At 36.5% G+C, this 20,000-nt stretch overlaps 1 protein-coding gene and 3 long non-coding RNA genes across 4 annotated transcripts; 2 read left to right on the forward strand and 2 right to left on the reverse strand.

The window, feature by feature from the left end:
• The first annotated feature begins 606 nt into the window (after nt 1-606).
• On the forward strand, nt 607-1,363 carry LOC122266053 (uncharacterized). The gene is made up of 3 exons (XR_006224368.2): nt 607-644; nt 796-866; nt 1,197-1,363. It is a non-coding gene; the product is annotated as an uncharacterized LOC122266053 (long non-coding RNA).
• A 3,307-nt stretch (nt 1,364-4,670) lies between these two features.
• On the forward strand, nt 4,671-5,545 carry LOC122266055 (uncharacterized). Its single transcript, XR_006224370.2, has 3 exons — nt 4,671-4,807; nt 4,969-5,039; nt 5,380-5,545. It is a non-coding gene; the product is annotated as an uncharacterized LOC122266055 (long non-coding RNA).
• Nucleotides 5,546-7,748: 2,203 nt separating this feature from the next.
• Nucleotides 7,749-8,682, reverse strand: LOC122267417 (uncharacterized). The gene is made up of 3 exons (XM_043037462.2): nt 8,513-8,682; nt 8,279-8,349; nt 7,749-7,969 (listed from the first exon to the last, which is right to left on the reverse strand). Exons 1-3 carry the CDS (start codon nt 8,665-8,667, stop codon nt 7,827-7,829), a joined length of 369 nt encoding a protein of 122 aa, XP_042893396.2. The 5' UTR covers nt 8,668-8,682; the 3' UTR covers nt 7,749-7,826.
• Nucleotides 8,683-18,175: 9,493 nt separating this feature from the next.
• LOC147468257 (uncharacterized) lies at nt 18,176-18,960 on the reverse strand. Its single transcript, XR_015192576.1, has 3 exons — nt 18,894-18,960; nt 18,672-18,742; nt 18,176-18,340 (listed from the first exon to the last, which is right to left on the reverse strand). It is a non-coding gene; the product is annotated as an uncharacterized LOC147468257 (long non-coding RNA).
• Between the last annotated feature and the right edge of the window lie 1,040 nt (nt 18,961-20,000).

A 20,000-nucleotide genomic window follows, 5' to 3' on the forward strand; every position in this document is an offset into this window, starting at 1 on the left:
ATGATATAAGAGACTTCTCTTTTAACCTCTCTCTATTGCTGTATGTCTGTTGGAAATAAATATACATATACATATATAATATACATATATATACATATACATGTGTGTAGGTATGTATGTATGCATATATATGTACATATCTATGTATACTCATACATAAATGTATTTACACATATATATATGTATAATTTATACATATATAGGCATATATGTATATATATACATATATAGGCATATATGTATATATATACATATATAGGCATATATGTATATATATACATATATAGGCATATATGTATATATATACATATATAGGCATATATGTATATATATACATATATAGGCATATATGTATATATATATATACATATAAATATAGATATACATGAATACATATATAGTCATCTAACTGCCTGCCTGTCTGATGGCAATCTTCATGATAATTGTCATCATCATGATAATATCTTGACCTTGAACAGTGACATGACTAGAACAAAATATAATTCCTAAAGATAAACGAAGAAAAATCATGTCACCAAAATACTATGTGGTAACTGATTCTCCAGGAGGTCTTAAGGCCCCGAAGCAGAATTTCCGACCACTGCACAATCAACAGCACAAGAAACTCAAACATCCAAGATGAGGTTAGTAGCAGTAATATAAAGGCATAACGCAACTACCACTCACAGTGTTTGTATTCTAAGAACACACAGCCTCGTTATATTCATACACACTTATTTATATAAAGACACAAGAATATCAAGCTTTATAGTGAATCCCAATGTAATTTCACAGGTCCAATATCGCCCTAACCATCGGTCTCCTGTTGGCTGCCTTTGTCCTGATGGCGACTCTCTCTCCTGCAGGTGAGCTAACCATTTAACAGGGTTATATGCACACGTATTGCTGAAATGTTACTCTCCAAAATGGCTAGTTCCTTGTATTGTTGAAATGTTCATGTCTTTTTGATTGCTATCTGCCGAGTAATCTAGCTTGTCTTGACACGTCTCGGTTTTGTGTTTCCTTCTCATTGTGTTTATTTATCATTTCTGTTTGACACTCAAGCATTCTATTTTATTGACTTCAATTGGAATGACCAGTATATGGCAATTCAGAAGTCTTCATATTGTTATCCACCGAAAGAAACCTCAAACAAGTGATGTGTCTCATTCCCTCAACCTTTTTACTCCTTTCAGCTTGCAGTGTCATGCCAACCCACAACTGCACAGAAATAACTGTCGACTGCAACGAGGACCCTGATCACCAATGCTGCTGGTGGATCAACTGAGGGAATTGTCTCCAGGTTGGCACTTTATGGGGAATGATTGATGTCGATCCAGAAGCGAATAAACGGAAGAAAAAAGTATGTGTTTTCTTTTTAAAACGATTCTGATAGCGAGTATGTTTTATATATACATATATATCTTTATATACATATATATGTGTATATGTATATGTATATATATATGTGTGTGTATATGTATATGTATATATATATATATGTGTGTATATGTATATGTATATATATATGTGTGTATATGTATATGTATATATATATACATACATACACACACACATTCATACATATATACATATATATAAGGATGAGTGTCTATCTGGAATCCTGGACTCTGCAATCTGCAGCAAAGGTTATACAAGGCGACATTTTACTTCCCTTTGGAGCTTGCAGCATCCAAAGGAAATGCCCCAAACTCTATCCATCGACACATATAACACAAGGCATGGGAAACCTTCACAGACAACTTCTGACGGAGACAACTCCATATCACAGAACACGGAAACGAAGATTCTGAAATGAACGCAGAATACCATATAAACACGAAGCCCTACAACCCACAGGCAGCATCGACCAAACCACAATAACCATTTCTTTCAACAAGGTACCAGACTAAGAATTGTTAAACGTGTACTCTTTTGAGGAGATTTTTCTAGATCAAGTGTACTTATTCACATATACATATATATACATATAAATACATATACATATATACATTTATAAAATATCAACCTTTTTACATATTGTCATGAAACTCACTCCTCTTCATCTCATGTATTTATTGACCTGCTTCATGTCCTTCACAAATCATAGGATGAAGACGCCACCTCCTTCTCTCAGTCCTCCGCCGCTAAAATCGGTAGTCGGAAAAAGTAATATAATTCTGGACAAGGACAATACTTGTGTGCGTGTGCGTGTGTTCATATAGATAGATGTGTGTATATATGTATATGTACATGTATTCATGTCTATATGTTTATGTATATGTACATATATACACACACACGCACACACATTTGTATATGATATACATACATATGTATGTATGTATGTATGTGTATATACATATACATATTATATATACATATATACATATATATATACATGCTACGTATGCGCATGTTGATGTTCACTTGTTTTGGGGGACGCTTCTCGAAGCTCGGGAGAGGAGAGGGAGAGCGACGCTGGGCATGGCGGTCAGGACGGAAGGATCGAAAGTACCAGGCTTTTCTGACAATATAAGGAGTCCTGTGGAGTGTCATGAAGAACTCGTATAGCAGAAGGATTGAAACAGACGTGAACCTTCATGTTAAGTAGAATTAGTATCGTGTTGCTCTTGATAAAAGTGATAAATCAGTGATTGAAATAAGGCTTGATGTCGGTGACCAGGAACAGTGACGCCAGTGACTCACCATATTCTTTCTCTTAATTCAAGTGAACTCAGTGTAAAGGAAACCCCATTTAAGTATGATTTTGAAAGCATGAACAATAATTTATTTTACCATGATTATAAATATAATGTTTTGTGATATGTTAAACATGTATAACCCCCGTGCCTCTCTGTGGTAAGAAAAGGAATAAATAAATGTAAAGTTTCATGTGTGTGTTTGTCTTCGCCCGTCTGAGAAAGTCGCAGACGTTTCAATATATATGTATGTTTATATATATATATATATATATATATATATATATATATATATATATATATATATACATATATCACCAAAATCATATCTCAAAGCACTATGAATAGATCATCCATTGATAACAATTGTGACAAGAGTAACAACCAAATAATCAAAATAATACAGTGACAATGATAAGATGGTGAAGTTGACACATTATTGATAACCAAGATTTTACATAAGGACTCATGATCTGTGACAATCCTAGTCGGCAATCTCTTAAAGTTAAACTATGACAATTATACACGATGATTAAAGCTACTTACAATTAAGTGATGAAATATTGAAATCACAATAATCAATGATGCAATGATAAGGGATAAAACAGTCAAATGTAACAAGACAGTGAATTAGGAAAAGCTAGTAAAGGAACCTAGTAAGGCCTAAATCATAACAGTAAGTGATGAAACACGAACATTTCATTAATTAAAATACAAAGCAATTGAAATACGAAATGCAATGAATCAACCAGGATAAGTACACAAAGAGATTTACTTCAACAAAATTAACCAAAATATTGTATTGTCTAAATGTGAAGAGAATATAGACAGCTCACAATGTCAAATCTAACTATCGGATCACAAGTGAGGTCAAATGACAAACGAGGTCAGGTTATAGAAATATAAATACAAATATGGTCATGCATTAAGAAATAGAGTAAGATGAAACATCACTTTTCAATCGTATTTACAATACGATGAAATAAATGAAAATGTAGATATACTCGCATAGTTAATACATACATATATATATATATATATGTATATATATATATATATGTATATATATATATATATATGTGTGTGTGTGTGTGTGTGTGTGTATGTGTGTGTGTGTGTGTGTGTGTGTGTGTGTTGCCATAAACTAATTTTCTTTTGCATTCATACGGAGGGGGGGGGGGGTAGGTGAATTGACGTCACGACATGTAAGAACATTCAATTCTTGATACGAACATATATATTGAAACAAGAATGAAATAAATGGACATTACATTTCTAATATGAAATAGTAATGATAACAAATGCAAACGTAAAGTGAATTGCATTTCTACGAGCACATGGTAGTATAAATCGTATTCAAGAATAGGAATGTATGGATATTCACAAGAAAAATAATCACACGATCGGTCATGACATAAAAGACTTCTCTTAAAACCTCTCTCTATTACTGTATGTCTGTTAGAAAAAATATATATACATATATAATATACATATACATATGTGTGTAGGTATGTATGTATGCATATATATGTACATATCTATGTATACACATACATAGATGTATTAGCATATTATATATATATATATATATATATATATATATATATATATATATATATATAATGTATATATATGCATATGTATATATGTACATATACATATATATTTATAGTATATATATACATATTTTTATATGTACATATATATATGTATGTATGTATATATACATATATAAATATATGTATATATGTATATATATATACATATATATATTATGTATGTGAATGTGTGTGACTGTGTATTTATATATACATATATATATATGTATATATGTATATATACACATATAAATATATAAATAAACATTCATACGTCTAACTACCTGCCTGCCTGATCATGTGCTTGTCATCTTCATGATAACATCTTGACCTTGAACAGTGACATGACTAGAGCAAAATATCATTCTTAAAACTAGACGATGCAAAATTATCAGTTACCAAAATACTATGTGGCAACTGATTTTCCAGGAGGACTTAAGGGCCCGAAACAAAATTTCCGACCACTGCACAATCAACAGCACAAGAAACTCAAACATCCAAGATGAGGTTAGTAGCAGTAATGTAAAGTAATGTAAAGGCATAACGCAACTACGACTCACAGTATTTGTATTCTAAGAACACACAGCTTCGCTTTACTCATACACTCATGTATGTAAAGACACAAAAGAATATCAAGCTTTGTAGTGAATCCCAATGTAATTTCACAGGTCCAATATCGCCCTAACCATCGGTCTCCTGTTGGCTGCCTTTGTCCTCATGGCGACTCTCTCTCCTGCAGGTGAGCTAACCAATTAACAGGGTTATATGCACACGTATTGCTGAAATGTTACTCTGGAACATGGCTATTTCCTTGTATTGTTAAAGTGTTCATGTCTTTTTGGTATTACTGGCTTCCGAGTAATCTAGCTTGTCTTGAAACGTCTCGGTTTTGTGTTTCCTTCTCATTGTGTTTATTTATTATTGCTGTTTGTTTGTTAATTAAACATTCTGTTTGTTTAGTTGACTTCAATTGGGATGTTCAGTATATGGCAATTCAGAAGTCTTCATATTGTTATCCACCGAAAGAAACCTCAAACAAGTGATGTGTCTCATTCCCTCAACCTTTTTAATCCTTTCAGCTTGCAGTGTCATGTCAACCCACAACTGCTCAGAAATAACTGTCGACTGCAACGAGGACCCTGATCACCAATGCTGCTGGTGGATCAGTTGAGGGAATTGTCTCCAGTTGGCACTTTATGGGGAATGAGTGATGTCGATGCAGAGACGAATAAACAAAAGAAAAAAGTATGTGTTTTCTTTTTTAAAAGATTCTGATAGTGGGTGTGTTTGTGTTTTATATATATATATATATATATATATATATATATATATATATATATATATTTACACACAAATATATATATATACATATACACATACACACACATATATATAACAATAAGTGTCTATCTGGAATCCTGGACTCAGCAATCTGCAGCAAAGGTTATACAAGGCGACATTTTACTTCCTTTCGGATTTTGCAGCAAAAAACAAAACCCAATCCATAGACACATAACATAATGCATGGGAAAACTTCACAGACAACTTCTGACGGAGAAAATTCCATATCACAGAACACGAACACGAAGATTCTGTAATGAACGCAGAATACCATATAAAAACGAAGCCCTACAACCCACAGGCAGCATCGACCAAACCACAATAACCATTTCTTTCAACAAGGTACCAGACTAAGAATTGTTAAGCGTTTATTCTTTTGAGATTTTTCTAGATCAAGTGTATTTATTCACATATACATATATACATACATACACACACACACACACACACATATATATATATATACATATATACATATATATATACATATATACACATATATTCATTTATATAACATCACCCTTTTTACATATTGTCATGAAACTCACTCCTCTTCATCTCATGTATTTATTGACCTGCTTCATGTCCTTCACAAATCATAGGATGAAGAAGCCACCTCCTTCTCTCAGTCCTCCGCCGCTAAAGTCGGTTGTTGGAAAAAGTAATATAATTCTGAACAATACTTGTTTGCGTGTGCGTGTGTGTGTATATATAGATATATTCATATGTATATGTATATGTATTCATGTCTATATGCTTACGTATATGCACACACACATGTATATATGATATACATACATATATATAGAAATATATATATATATATATATATATATATATATATATATATATATATATACATATATACACATACATCCATCAAAATCGTATCTCAAAGCACTATGAATAAAGCGTCCATTGGTAATAATGGCGACAAGAGTAACAACCAAAATATCAAAATAATACAGTGACAATGATAAGATGGTGAAGTTGACACATCATTGATAACCAAACTCTTACATAAGGACTCATGATCAGTGAATATCCTTACCACAATCGCGATCATCAGAAGTGAAATCCTCTCATTTCTAGACGGTCAGATTTCCTCCATAAAAGTTTCTTAGAAAAAAAATGGAAAATGATAAGCAAAAAATTACGTCTTAAAAAAAAAGGGATAAACAAAAAATTTGTCTTTTTTCTAGTAGTGCGTAGCCTGTGATTCCTATCGAAAGAACTTGCTTGGACTGATGGACATGAAGGGAAGTATATTTGTACAGGGGATTGTGCAAGTGTACGGTATGGTACAACTGTTGCTCTCTGTACAGGAACTCAATACGGCATGTCTCTTCATCATTCTCCAGTGTTTGTTTTCTTTCTTTCTTTTTCGGGGAACCCATTTGTGTTTTACAATACACAAAGATCACCCCACTGTGACCCCACCTCTGCCTTATGTTGTTGTTGTTGTTTTTTCTAAGATAGCGACTTTTCTTTTTTTTCTCTCTTTTTCTCAATACTTTGGGAAGAGTCCAAAAAAGTATTGGGGATAAGATAGACAGGGAAATGTTGTGGAAAAATGTTTTGTTTTTCATTCGCCCGTCTGTTAAGTTTTTGGCTCTTTCATTATCTGTGTAATTTCTATTGGTTTCATCGGAGTTTTGCATATGTATATATATACATACGTATATATATAAATATATATATGTATATATATATATGTATATATATAAATATATATATATATATATATATATATATATATATATATATACACATATATATATATACATGTATATTATATTGGCACACACACAAACACACTTGTATATATATATATGTATATATACATATCTAAATATATGTGTATATATATATATATATATATTTATTCATTCATATTTGTATATATATACATATATGAGTGTATATATTGACAGATATTGATATATGTATATGTGTATATATACGTATATATATATGAATATGCATGCACAAACAGACACACACACATACATAAACATATGTATATGTATATACACATATATACATATTTACACATACTGATTTTTTTTTCAGGTATGTTGACAACCATTTCAAAAGAAAACACATCTTTTCCATTTTCGATTTATTCGCCTCATGAGCGAAGTCAATCGTTCCCCAAGACCGGCAACGCGGGACAACGAATCCTTCATCCGCTTCCCCCGCAGCATCTGTGGCCCGGATCTTGAGCGCAGTTGACAGTCACCACAGAGCAGGGAGGAGGCTCTGTTGTCTGAGCACAGCACGGGAAGGGAGAGGGACAGCAGCTGTATCTAAGCTGGGCACTAGAAGCTGTAAAGGGGGGAATAATGAGCGTGAGAGAAGGAGGAACATTGGTACTTCGTGGAACACTTTTTGAATAGCCATATACTAAAAACAATAAGAATAGATACAATTAGACGTTTCGAGGCAAGCTAGACTATCCAGCAGATAAAAAAAGGACATGGACACTTCAGATTTTTCACTTCTCCTCTCCCATCGTAATTTCCAGTACAACAGGAAGACTTCACATCAAAGAGAAAAAAGTAAGGGCAGGGAGTACAAGGAACGAATAATTTCGACGATACACGTGCATAAAATATTGTTGACTGGTTAGCTCACCTGCAGGAGAGAGAGTCGCCATGAGGACAAAGGCAGCCAACAGGAGACCGATGGTTAGGGCGATATTCGACCTGTGAAATTAGAATGATATTCACTACTAAGCTTGAAATTCTTTGTGTCTGTATATCCATGTGTGTGTTTGTGTGACGAGGTTGCGTGTTCTTAGGATCTAAATACATGAATGTGTAAATGTGTGTATCTACCAGACTTTGCCTTAACACAAATACTACTAACCTCATGTTTAAGTCTCTTATGCTGTTAATTCTGCAGTGGTCGGAAGACGTCTGAAGGAAATTCTGCTTCGGAGCCTTAAGTCCTCCTGGAGAAGGCAGTTGCCACATAGTATTTTGGTGACTGGTAGTTTTGCTTCGTTTATTTTTAGGAATCATATTTTGTTCTAGTCACGTCAGTGTTCAAGGTCAAGATATCATCATGAAAATGACAAGCACACCATCAGGCAGGCAGGTAGTTAGATGACTAAACATGTATATATATACATATATATACATATACGTGTATGTATATATACATATATACACATACATATACACATTATTACATGGCTAACCCTGAACGCCCACTCGACCATCGACCTGTGCATGACAATCCTTGCATGATCTCCATAGATGACCTCACACTGTTATCCTCGAGACAGCGCCGGACTGACGGGACTCGAAACTTGTACGACGACACTTGAGTTTCGGGTTTCGGTCTATTCGACTCTTTAAGGGGTTGTAGAGGGTAGCTAAGTTTGAAGGAGGGAGAACGACCTTGGACGAGGTAGTGGAAGGAGGTGACGATGGCTGGCTGGTGGTAGACGGTATTTTATATATATATATTATTGTAAGTTGCCCTGATTTATTGTCCTATATGTATGTTTATATATTATTCTACGTTATTATCATCATGGAATTATCTGAATGAATGTGCTCAAGAATTATGCTTTTTTGTGAATTGGTGTAAATATAATCTATATAAATCAGTTGAAAAGCGACTTTCAAACTCCTGCTTTAGTTACTAATTTATTATACATGCTATATTACTGATAAACAAATAATATTGTGTTAAGAAAACTTCAAGAAGTAATGATAATGAATGAGAATATGAATAGATCGTAAGAATATGGTAACAATCAGTGAGTTATAACGACGGCGATTGCAACAAAGTTGAAAATAAGGACGTCTATGTACAAATGAATACTTGAAGGAATTATAGCCGTAATGTAAAAGGAACAAAAGGATAATTGATTCTTTCGGTCATACTTGACATCAATTTTCTTTTACTTAGTTTGGTTTTCGTTATGCACCCTGTTCTGGAACAACCGATGTCATTGCTATAAAGGTACTTATATTTAACGGTTAACAACGCAAATGTCTGACCTGAGAAAATATGATCAAATTATATAACACAGATGTGACCTTCTTAATTACTGGGTTTCGCATATTCCCCAGGGATCGGGCAAAGACACGTTCCAGGCAGCACCTGCGACTTTGGCCTTTCTGGAGAATCTGGTCATTTCCGCATCATAGGAAAATCATCCTCATAGGCTGACCAGAGGGCGGACCTATGAATTGCGATGATCCGAAGCCAGTCAATCAGGAAATAGCGACCTAAGCTGACACTTGGATCAGGCACACCTATTTTCCTGTAGACGGGTCATCGCCTCGCCTAGCGAGCCGTCCTGAGATATACTGACGGTAGCGAAGTCACACTTGGTCTACTGACCTCGACTGCTCACCAACCTTCAACTCATCTGTATCTACGATTTGTATACCAGTGCTAATCTTGATCTTTATTTCCAGAGTCATTTCTTGCCACATATATATTATATCGTGTCTTTATACCGTGATTATTTTGAAGTTATAATATATTGTTATCGTATCGGCTGCTGTGTTTATATTTCTCTATGTGTGGATATTAGAGTAATCTTATACCCATCACATAATCTGGTGGCAGCGCAAGATAAGAATGTCTAGAGATGACCCTTCTTTCGGTAATAAATGCGTAAACGCGGCTGAAACACGTTTAGAGCTGACCTCGGCGAAAGTACGAAACGCGATTAACGCCTTCAAGACATTGCCATCCGATTTGTGCAGTTGGAGTTATTTCAAAGATATTTTTTAGATCGTTCAAATCCTTGGATGTCAGTCATCATATTCAGTTCGCGAGACTTATTCATTTAAAGCCTGCTTCTTTGTCCGAAGACATTCGATATTCTATCAATCAGCTTCGGGTTCAAGTTTCAAAATGGGTTAAGAGTATTCCCCACAACCATGACTCCCACATCAAATCCTTGTTCAATGAACATCACGTCTCCTCTATGACGTATATGGTGAAATCTATCCTAGTTGCTTCGTTACCTTCTTCTGTACAAGAACAAGTTTGGGAACCTTGTGAAGATACTGACTTACTTAAGTTACCCGGTGAATTTGCCAAGTCAATCAAAGAGAAGGCTCCCACAGTATCTGTCAATGCAGGTATTCCCACTACTAAGGCAAAAACGATCACACAAGACAACACACCCTTGCGTAACACAAACAAACACAGACAACCAAACGACAAACCACAACGCAACCCTAACCCGCAGTTTCACAACCATGACACGAAAACACAACAGTCAAGACAAACCCCCCCTCACAGATATAATAAGACATAAGACTCGCTTTCCCCCGTCATCTAACTCACCTCATGTTCCCAGATATAAACAACCTTGTGTCACGAATTGGGCACCTGACAGGGATCAGTGTTGTGCGAGAGGTCATGGTGCAGACTCATGTTATTCGACACCGTACTGCCCATATCATGGCACGCGCTCACATCCATGGGCTCACTGCTCGGCGTTCCCAAACCAGGTGAGTCAAACGTACAGATTGCTCCAGCAACGCCAAGCAAACCGCCATTTTTTAGGGAAAAGCCAAAAACACCCAGACACAGCAACACTACAAGCACAATACCGGTAACACATCACATTGTCTCAACTAGTTGCATCCCTAATGATATAACTCAGCCGCCACTGCTTCCATCTATATTAAATGACAAGCCTGCATATTTCTTCTTAGACACGGGATCTTGTTCTGTGGTCTCGTTGGATACTTTGCGGAATTTTGAATTATCATTAGATTTGCAACCGATAACAGGAAATAAGGTATCAGCTTTAGGCAACAAATTCCTTAACATTTCTCTTGGTAGTGAAATTTTTGCTCACAAGTTTTGTTCGTAGTAATGATCTTTTACCCCCCCGGTCCTCTTGTTGGGTCATGATTTCTTATGCTGTACAGGAATTTCCCTCCACCCTCAGAGTAATAGCATTACTTTTAATGGTCAGAATTACCTGTTAAGGACTCCCTCTTGCCTATGGACGCATGCCGACCCCTTCACACCCGCAATGACAATCTATGAAGTCAAACATGACCATAGTCACACCATGACTACACCTCACTCTCCTTCCTCTCCTCCCCACCCGCCCTCGCTTCACCTCTCCTCTCGCTGCGCGCTCCTCCTCTCCGGCTACGATACCGGCACCCGCATCACGCACACCTTCACGCGCAAAACACGTTGACGACTGTGCGAAATCTTGGACCGCTAATGATAATGCTCCTAAGTTTATTGCTAGTGCTACCACTACTATTCCGGCATTTCAGGATTTACTGATAGACGTTTCTTGTCTTCGGCAAATGGTACTGATTTGATATTACCTGATAATATACGAGTAAAAGGTTGTGCAACATTACCTTCCTTGTATAATATCACTGATAATAGATGTCAGGTGCATGTATTTAATCTTACCCCCGTCCCACTGACTATTAACACTGGTGTACCTGTAATATCTTATGAATTCACAGACTTGCCTATCTGCGAATTTGATTTACCTGTTCCCTCCCCTGTTTTTTCTACATCATTTACCCCTGATGAGCAGAGCTCTGATCATGTTCTGAGGCAAAATTTAGATTTTCATGAAGGATATGATATTTTGAATAACTTATTTAAAGAATTCCCAAGCGTACTGCCAACCAAGGACCGTCCTATCGGAAAAACAACATTGCTTCAACACTCCATTACCCTCGAGCGTGATGCTAAGCCGTCATACATACCAAGTTATAAGATCCCTCATTCGAAGCGACAGGCCTTGGAAAAGGAGGTTAAAACAATGTTAGACATGAATCTTATTCAACCAAGCAATTGACCCTGGGCCTCCCCCCTCCTCCTTGTTCCAAAGAAGGATAGTACTTTCCGCCCAGTGGTCGACTATCGCAAGTTGAATAAAGTAACAGTGCCAGAACAATTCCCCATTCCTTATCTTAGATTGTTGTTACAAGACATTGGCTCTCATAATAAGTTTTTTTCAACTTTTGACCTTGCTAAAGGCTTCCTGCAAGTTGCAGATTAATGTCACTTGTACTATCAGGATTAATTAATGATCAGGTCCTCGTGTATATAGATATTTTAATTTGCTCACCCTCCCTCTCTGAACACTAGAATAAATTTCGATAGGTTTTCAATAGGTTATCAACCTAGCAAGTGTCAGTTCTTCAAGTCTAAATTAGAATTCTTAAGCCATACCTTGTCATCTAAAGGTATTGCACCTAATGATTCAAAAGTTAAAGCCATTGCCAACTTTCCAACACCTAAGAACCAGAAGGAATTGAAATCATTTTTAGGCCTTTCAGGTTTTTACAGGCCGTTCATTCAAGGTTACGGGTCCATCGCCACACCGCTTAATCATCTCCTTAAAAAGGATTCTACTTGGCAATGGACAGACAAGGAAAAAAGCTGCATTTACAACTCTTAAGTTGCGACTAATTAAGGCTCCACTCTTAGCCTTCTCCGATTTCAATTTGCCATTTGTCCTCACCACTGATGCCTCAAACCTCGGGCTCGGAGCTGTACTCCACCAGAAACATGGCCATTCTGGAAAAATGCAGCCCATTGCTTTTGTAAGTCGCACCCTCAATTCAGCGGAGAAACGCTATCATATGACGGACTGTGAACTACTAAGTATCACATGGGCCCTACGTCACTTTCGAGAGCTAATCTTGGGATATCAAATAGAAGTGCACACTGATCATTCCCCCCTAACGTCCATATTTAAAGGTAGGGACCCTCATGGACGACGCGCCCGTGCAATTGAAATTCTAGCAGAGTTTGACGTCACCATTGTTTATTTACCCGGGAAACAAAATGTCGTTGCCGACGCGCTATCACACGCTCCTCTCTCTGACGCTCACAACCTGCTTGAATCTAGCTCCTCGCCCACCTTTGCCTCCCGCAAGGTGAAATTCTCTGACATTGCACCGATCTTGGTAAATACTGCCGCGCCTACCGTTGAGGATCCTTCGGAGGACAAGATCCGGCCTGCACATGTTAATGGTCACCGCTCCGACCCCATTCATTCTGTTACCGTCCAGGTCTTGGCTGCTCCAGCTGTACCTCCCATGGACCCACCCACGGAGGACGAGATCCGGATAGCGCAACGTAACGATAACCTGTACGGCCCCTTAATTCAAGCCTTAGAAAGGAATAAAAGACCTCCCCCTAGCAGACATGTTCGAGTAAGTCAGCTTTACCTCGATACTAACGGTCTACTTTGCTACAAGTCTCGATATAGGACAAGAAAGCTCAAGGCATCACGTAAACTTGTAGTTATTCCTGAATCTCTTGAAGGTCGAATCCTTCCTCTTTTTCATGAATCGAAAGAAGCTGCACACTGTGGTAAGTATAAGGCAATTCACTTAGCTCAGCAACGTTTTTTTTCCCCACACCTCATTAGCAAAGTTGCTAAGCATGTTCAGTCTTGTAAGCAATGCCCATATTACAAGGCAATTACCAGCCCCTGCATTGAAATATGACATTCCAGACTTTCCTTTCCAGAAGGTCTCTTGCGACACATTGTCAGGTTTTCTACCTTCTCGCAATGGAAATCGTTATATTTTAGTCTTCATTGATAACTTCACTCGTTTTTGTAAACTAGTCCCCGAGCCCAACAATTCAGCAAATGTTGCACATGCTTTTCATGACTTCTGCCATAGATATTCAGCCCCCATGTATTTTTCAACTGATAACGGGACTGAATTTCATAACAAGGTCATGGATAAGTTATGTGATATATGAATGTAACTCGTGTTAACATTCTCCCTTATCGCCCACAAAGTAATGGTATTACAGAAAGGCTCAACTCCTCCACCCTCTCATTAATGAGATCGCTTGTTGATGCGACATCGGACACATGGGATGGATCACTATTGACAATCCAGTCTTGTATTAATAGTACATTCCATTCTTCCTTAGGTGATACCCCACATTTTCTTCTATATGGAATGGATAAAAGACTACCTTATGATCTCTTTGATGAAAATTAAGTTCCTTCATATAATGATAATCATGCTGATTATCTTCTAAATAGAAACAAGTCAATCTTTCAAATCACAAAGAAGCATTTGACTAATTCCAGAGATAAAATACTGTCATTTCAACATATAGTGGCCCGCCACAAGGACATTGAAGTAGGAACACTAGTATTTAGGAAAGTCAACCAACAACTCAATATTAAGTGAAAGCTTGCTCCTAGATTTGAAGGTCCATTTAGAGTAATTAGTATAAAGAACAACAAGGCCTACATTAAATGCATACAGTCAGGTGAACAATCTTGGTCTCATTTCGACGTCCTAAAGCTTGCTCACAAGTACTATTCTCCTCCGGCCGACGAACACTAATTGATTTTTATCTTCTAGATCTTACTACTCTTGGGCTTATCATTCTCCACTTTGTCGTCTGCCGACCGCCATGCCCTACCCCCTAGGCTTCGCGCAGTACCAAGAACCTTCGTTGAGGACCATGGGCTAGTCTTACCAATAACAAACAATGTGTAAATCAAAATTTCGCTTCAGCCGATTGCTGATTTCTCTGGCCTGGCTACCTTCCATCTACATAAGATAGCATCACTTCAAGCGCAGGTAACTCGTGAACAGTTAACGCAGCAGCAATTCTCTCTTCTTGACAGTGCACTTGATTCTATCCATAATCATGTTTCTTCTTTTGTAGAACATAAATATCGTTCACGACGAGGATTAATTAATGCTGTCGAAAAGATTGCCCACGCGTTATTTGGCGTTGTAGATGTTGATACTTTCACTTCTAAGTTCTCAGAATATCAGAATAACCTCAGAACAATTACTCACAGATTTGACGCATCGATTCATGCCGTCAACAATATTGCCATTAATGTTCACGAGTTACAGAGAGCATTTCACAGCGTTAGCTCAACCTTTGAAAACCTCTCCACAAAGCTCATTAATTCTAACCACTTCACAGAGCTCACGTTTAATGTGCTATCTTACCAAGTGACAATTAATAAGATTATAAATAATATTAACTCAATAACCAACTCGTTGATTTCAGCAACAGCAGGCGAAGTGCTTCCTAGTCTCATTACTCCACATGACTTACGCCCTATTCTCCACAATATCTCCTCTGCTAATGTTAAGCCTCTTTTTCCTCTAAAGCAACGAATTAATTTCTGCTCTACTCTAAAATCTTACCTCACAATTTCAGGTCTCTCTGTACTTATTCAACTCTCCCCCATTCCCATACAAAACAAATAACACTTTCTTCACTTTAAACACACAACATTCACTAATCCTAAAATCCCTTCACGGCCAGTCCATTTCTTTCCCACCAGCAGATTTCTTAGACAACTGTGCAAAGACCGCTCCTCGCACATTTGTTTGCACTTCATCGCCTCTGGCACTGACACAAACATGCCATCTTGCTCCAGGGTACTCATTACAAGCCATAACATTATAGGTCAGTGCACATTCTCTGAAATCCGTGGTTCGGTTAGGCCGTTTCTTCTCTCATTTCCCGACATTACCCTATTATTTTACTTAAAGGCTACTACAACTACAGTTATGTGTAACAAGCATAACCCTAACATTGTTCTACAAGGTACTTTTGTTCTTCCAGCCTCATGTGAACTGACTTCCTTATCCTTATTTATTCCAGCCACCCATACCTACACAAGGAAGATTGCAATGAATACCTCCTACCTGCAGCCCATGTCGGTATCATTGCTATCCTATAACATTTCTCTTCCTAGTATAACCTTTCAACAGATGCCTACTTTGCAACAGCTTGATGCATTTACCCCGCTCAGCCCGTTCCACGCAACCTACATTTATCTCGTATACGTTACCGTCGACGAAATGTGTATATTGCTAATAACCCTGGGAGCGTGCTACTGCATCACCTACAGGCGAGTTGCAAAGAAAAACAAGCAAGTAATACCTACCCATGATTCTGTTGCATATACCAGTTACCCTTATGTCATATGATATTATAAGAACAAAAAAATCAAAACCAAAAAAAAAAAAAAAAAAAAATAATAATAATAATACATATAAAAAATAATAATAATAAAAATAATAAACATGTAAAATCATTTTGATACAATATTCGATATATTACTAACTTACGTTTTTTTTTTTTTTTTTCTTGCTGCACAAACTATTTTCCTTTTCATATCTCGACCTATACATTCTACCCTACGTCCCCACTTACCTCTCTAAAGCCATGTAAGGCGCCAGGTACTTGTACTTTTTCAAGCTACGATATTGACGGATGCAGAAGAGCACACCTCCCAGGTGTGTTAAACCTGTAACTTCCGGAGCTGATCTCGAGGCCTGCCATGCTGCACTACCGTGTAGTACTGTGCATCAATCAAGACACTGCCAGATGTTTGCTGTCTCTTCGTATATCACTCTTATAGGGTTCCCCTGATCAAGGAACTCTTACCCTAAGTTAAGTATAAAGCTTCCTACTTTATTTCTTACCAAATCGGGACGATTTCGGGTAGCATGGTAGAGCGATATAAAGGTATTTATATTTAAATATTAGCAACGCAAATGTCTGACCTGAGAAAATATGATCAAATTACAATACACAGATGTGACCTTCTTAATTACCGGGTTTCGCATATTCCCCAGGGATCGGGCAAAGACACGTCCCAGGCAGCACCTGCGACTTTGGCCCTTCTGGAGAATCTGGTCATTTCCGCATCATAGGAAAATCACCCTCAAAGGCTGACCAGAGGGCGGACCTATGAATTGCGATGATCCGAAGCCAGCCAATCAGGAAATAGCGACCTAAGCTGACACTTGGATCAGCCACACCTATTTTCCTGTAGACGGGTCATCGCCCCGCCTAGCGAGCCGTCCTGAGATATACTGACGGTAGCGAAGTCACACTTGGTCTACTGACCTCGACTGCTCTCACCAACCTTCAACTCATCTGCATCTACGATTTGTGTACCAGTGCTAATCTTGATCTTTATTTCCAGAGTCATTTCTTGTCACATATATATTATATCGTGTCTTTATACCGTGATTATTTTGAAGTTATAATATATTGTTACCTTATCAGCTGCTGTGTTTGACACCAACCTTATATTTCTCTATGTGTGGATATTAGAGTAATCTTATACCCATCACAATTCCTAAGAACAAAAGCTACATAACAACATACATATATATATATATGCATATATATATATGTATATATATATATCTATGCATGTATATATATGCAAACACATATATGTATATATATACATTTGTATATATACAGAAAGAATCACCCCAAGCATTCGCCGCCACCCTCTGCACTATGCAGATGATAATCGGCCTCTGTAGCTGATCACCGCCCACGACCCCATCTCTGCCATATGCTTTTTTATGTAAACTGAAAATGCTTAGAGTCGAAGCTGCAGGGGACAGCCCAATAGTGTGAGAACGTGTAACAATGAGTGTATATGTGTACATATATGTATATATATATATACATTGCATATAACATAAACATACACATTATCTGAATCTTAGCAACTTATGAAAGAGAAAACGCATATATTTTTGTCGTTTATTCGCCTCTGGATCGACATCACTCATTCCCCATAAAGTGCCAGCTGGAGACAATTCCCTCAACTGATCAACCTGCAGCATTGGTGATCAGGGTCCTCGTTGCAGTCGACAGTTATTTCTGAGCAGTTGTGGGTTGTCATGACACTGCAAGCTGAAAGGAGAAAAAAAGGTTGCGGGAATGAGACACATCATTTGTTTGAGGTTTCTTTCGGTGGATAACAATATGAAGACTTCTGAATTGCCATACTCTGAACATTCCAATTGAAGTCAATAAAATAGAATGCTTGAGTATCAAACAGAAATGATTGATAAACACAATGAGAAGGAAACACAAAACCGAGTAGTTTCAAGACAAGCTAGATTATTCGGCAGACAGCAATAAAAAAGACATGAACATTTCAACAATACAAGGAACTAGCCCTTTTGGAGAGCAACATTTCAGCAAAACGTGTGCATATAACCCTGTTAATTGGTTAGCTCACCTGCAGGAGAGAGAGTCGCCATGAGGACAAAGGCAGCCAACAGGAGACCGATGGTTAGGGCGATATTGGACCTGTGAAATTACATTGGGACTCACTACAAAGCTTGATATTCTTGTGTCTTTATATAAATAAGTGTGTATGAGTATAACGAGGCTGTATGTTCTTGGAATGCAAATACTGTGAGTGGTAGTTGCGTTATGCCTTTACATTACTGCTACTAACCTCATCTTGGACGTTTGAGTTTCTTGTGCTGTTGATTGTGCAGTGGTCGGAAATTCTGCTTCTAGGCCTTAAGTCCTCTTGGAGAAGTTAGTTGCCTCATAGTATTTTGATGACTAATAGCTTTGTTATCTCTCTGTCACTCTCTCTCTATATATATATAATGTATGTATATATGCGCATATATATGTCTCTCTGTCTGTCTGTCTATCTCTCTCTCTATATATATATATATGAATATATATGTATATATATGAGTATATATATAAATGTATGTAAATATATGCATATATATATACATATATACATGTCTCTCTCTGCCTCTGTCTCTCTATATATCTATGTATATGTATATATATGTATGTAAATATATGCACATATATGTATATATGTGTAAATATTTATATATGTATACATATACATAAATATATATATATACATATATACATGTATACATACATGCATATGCATATATACATGCATACACACACATATATATACATATATATGTATGTATATCTATATATGCATATATCTATCCATCTATCTATATGTATATATATAAATATGTGTGTGTATTTATATATACGTATTTGTGTATATATATACATACATATATATACATATATATGTATATATATATATATATATATATATATATATATATATATATATATATATATATATATGTGTGTGTGTGTGTGTGTGTGTGTGTGTGTGTGTGTGTGTGTGTGTGTTTAAGTGTGCATGTATGCATTTATACATTCATATATGCACATGTGTATATATACATGTAGATATATCTATGTATGTATGCATGTATATGTATATGATATATATATATATATATATATATATATATATATATATATATATATATATATATATTCATATACATATATGTGTGTGTGTTTAAGTGCGTATGTGTGCATGTATGTATTTATATATACATATATGCACATGTGTATATATACATGTACATGTATATATTTATATATATGTAAATATATATATATATATATATATATATGTGTGTGTGTGTCTGTGTGTGTGTGTGTGTGTGTATGTTTAAATGCATATATAGACATACATAAATATCTACATATACAT

This window comes from Penaeus japonicus, unplaced genomic scaffold, assembly GCF_977035675.1.
Source record: "Penaeus japonicus unplaced genomic scaffold, GWHDUDI00000001_assembly GWHDUDI00000030, whole genome shotgun sequence".
NCBI lineage: Eukaryota > Metazoa > Arthropoda > Malacostraca > Decapoda > Penaeidae > Penaeus > Penaeus japonicus.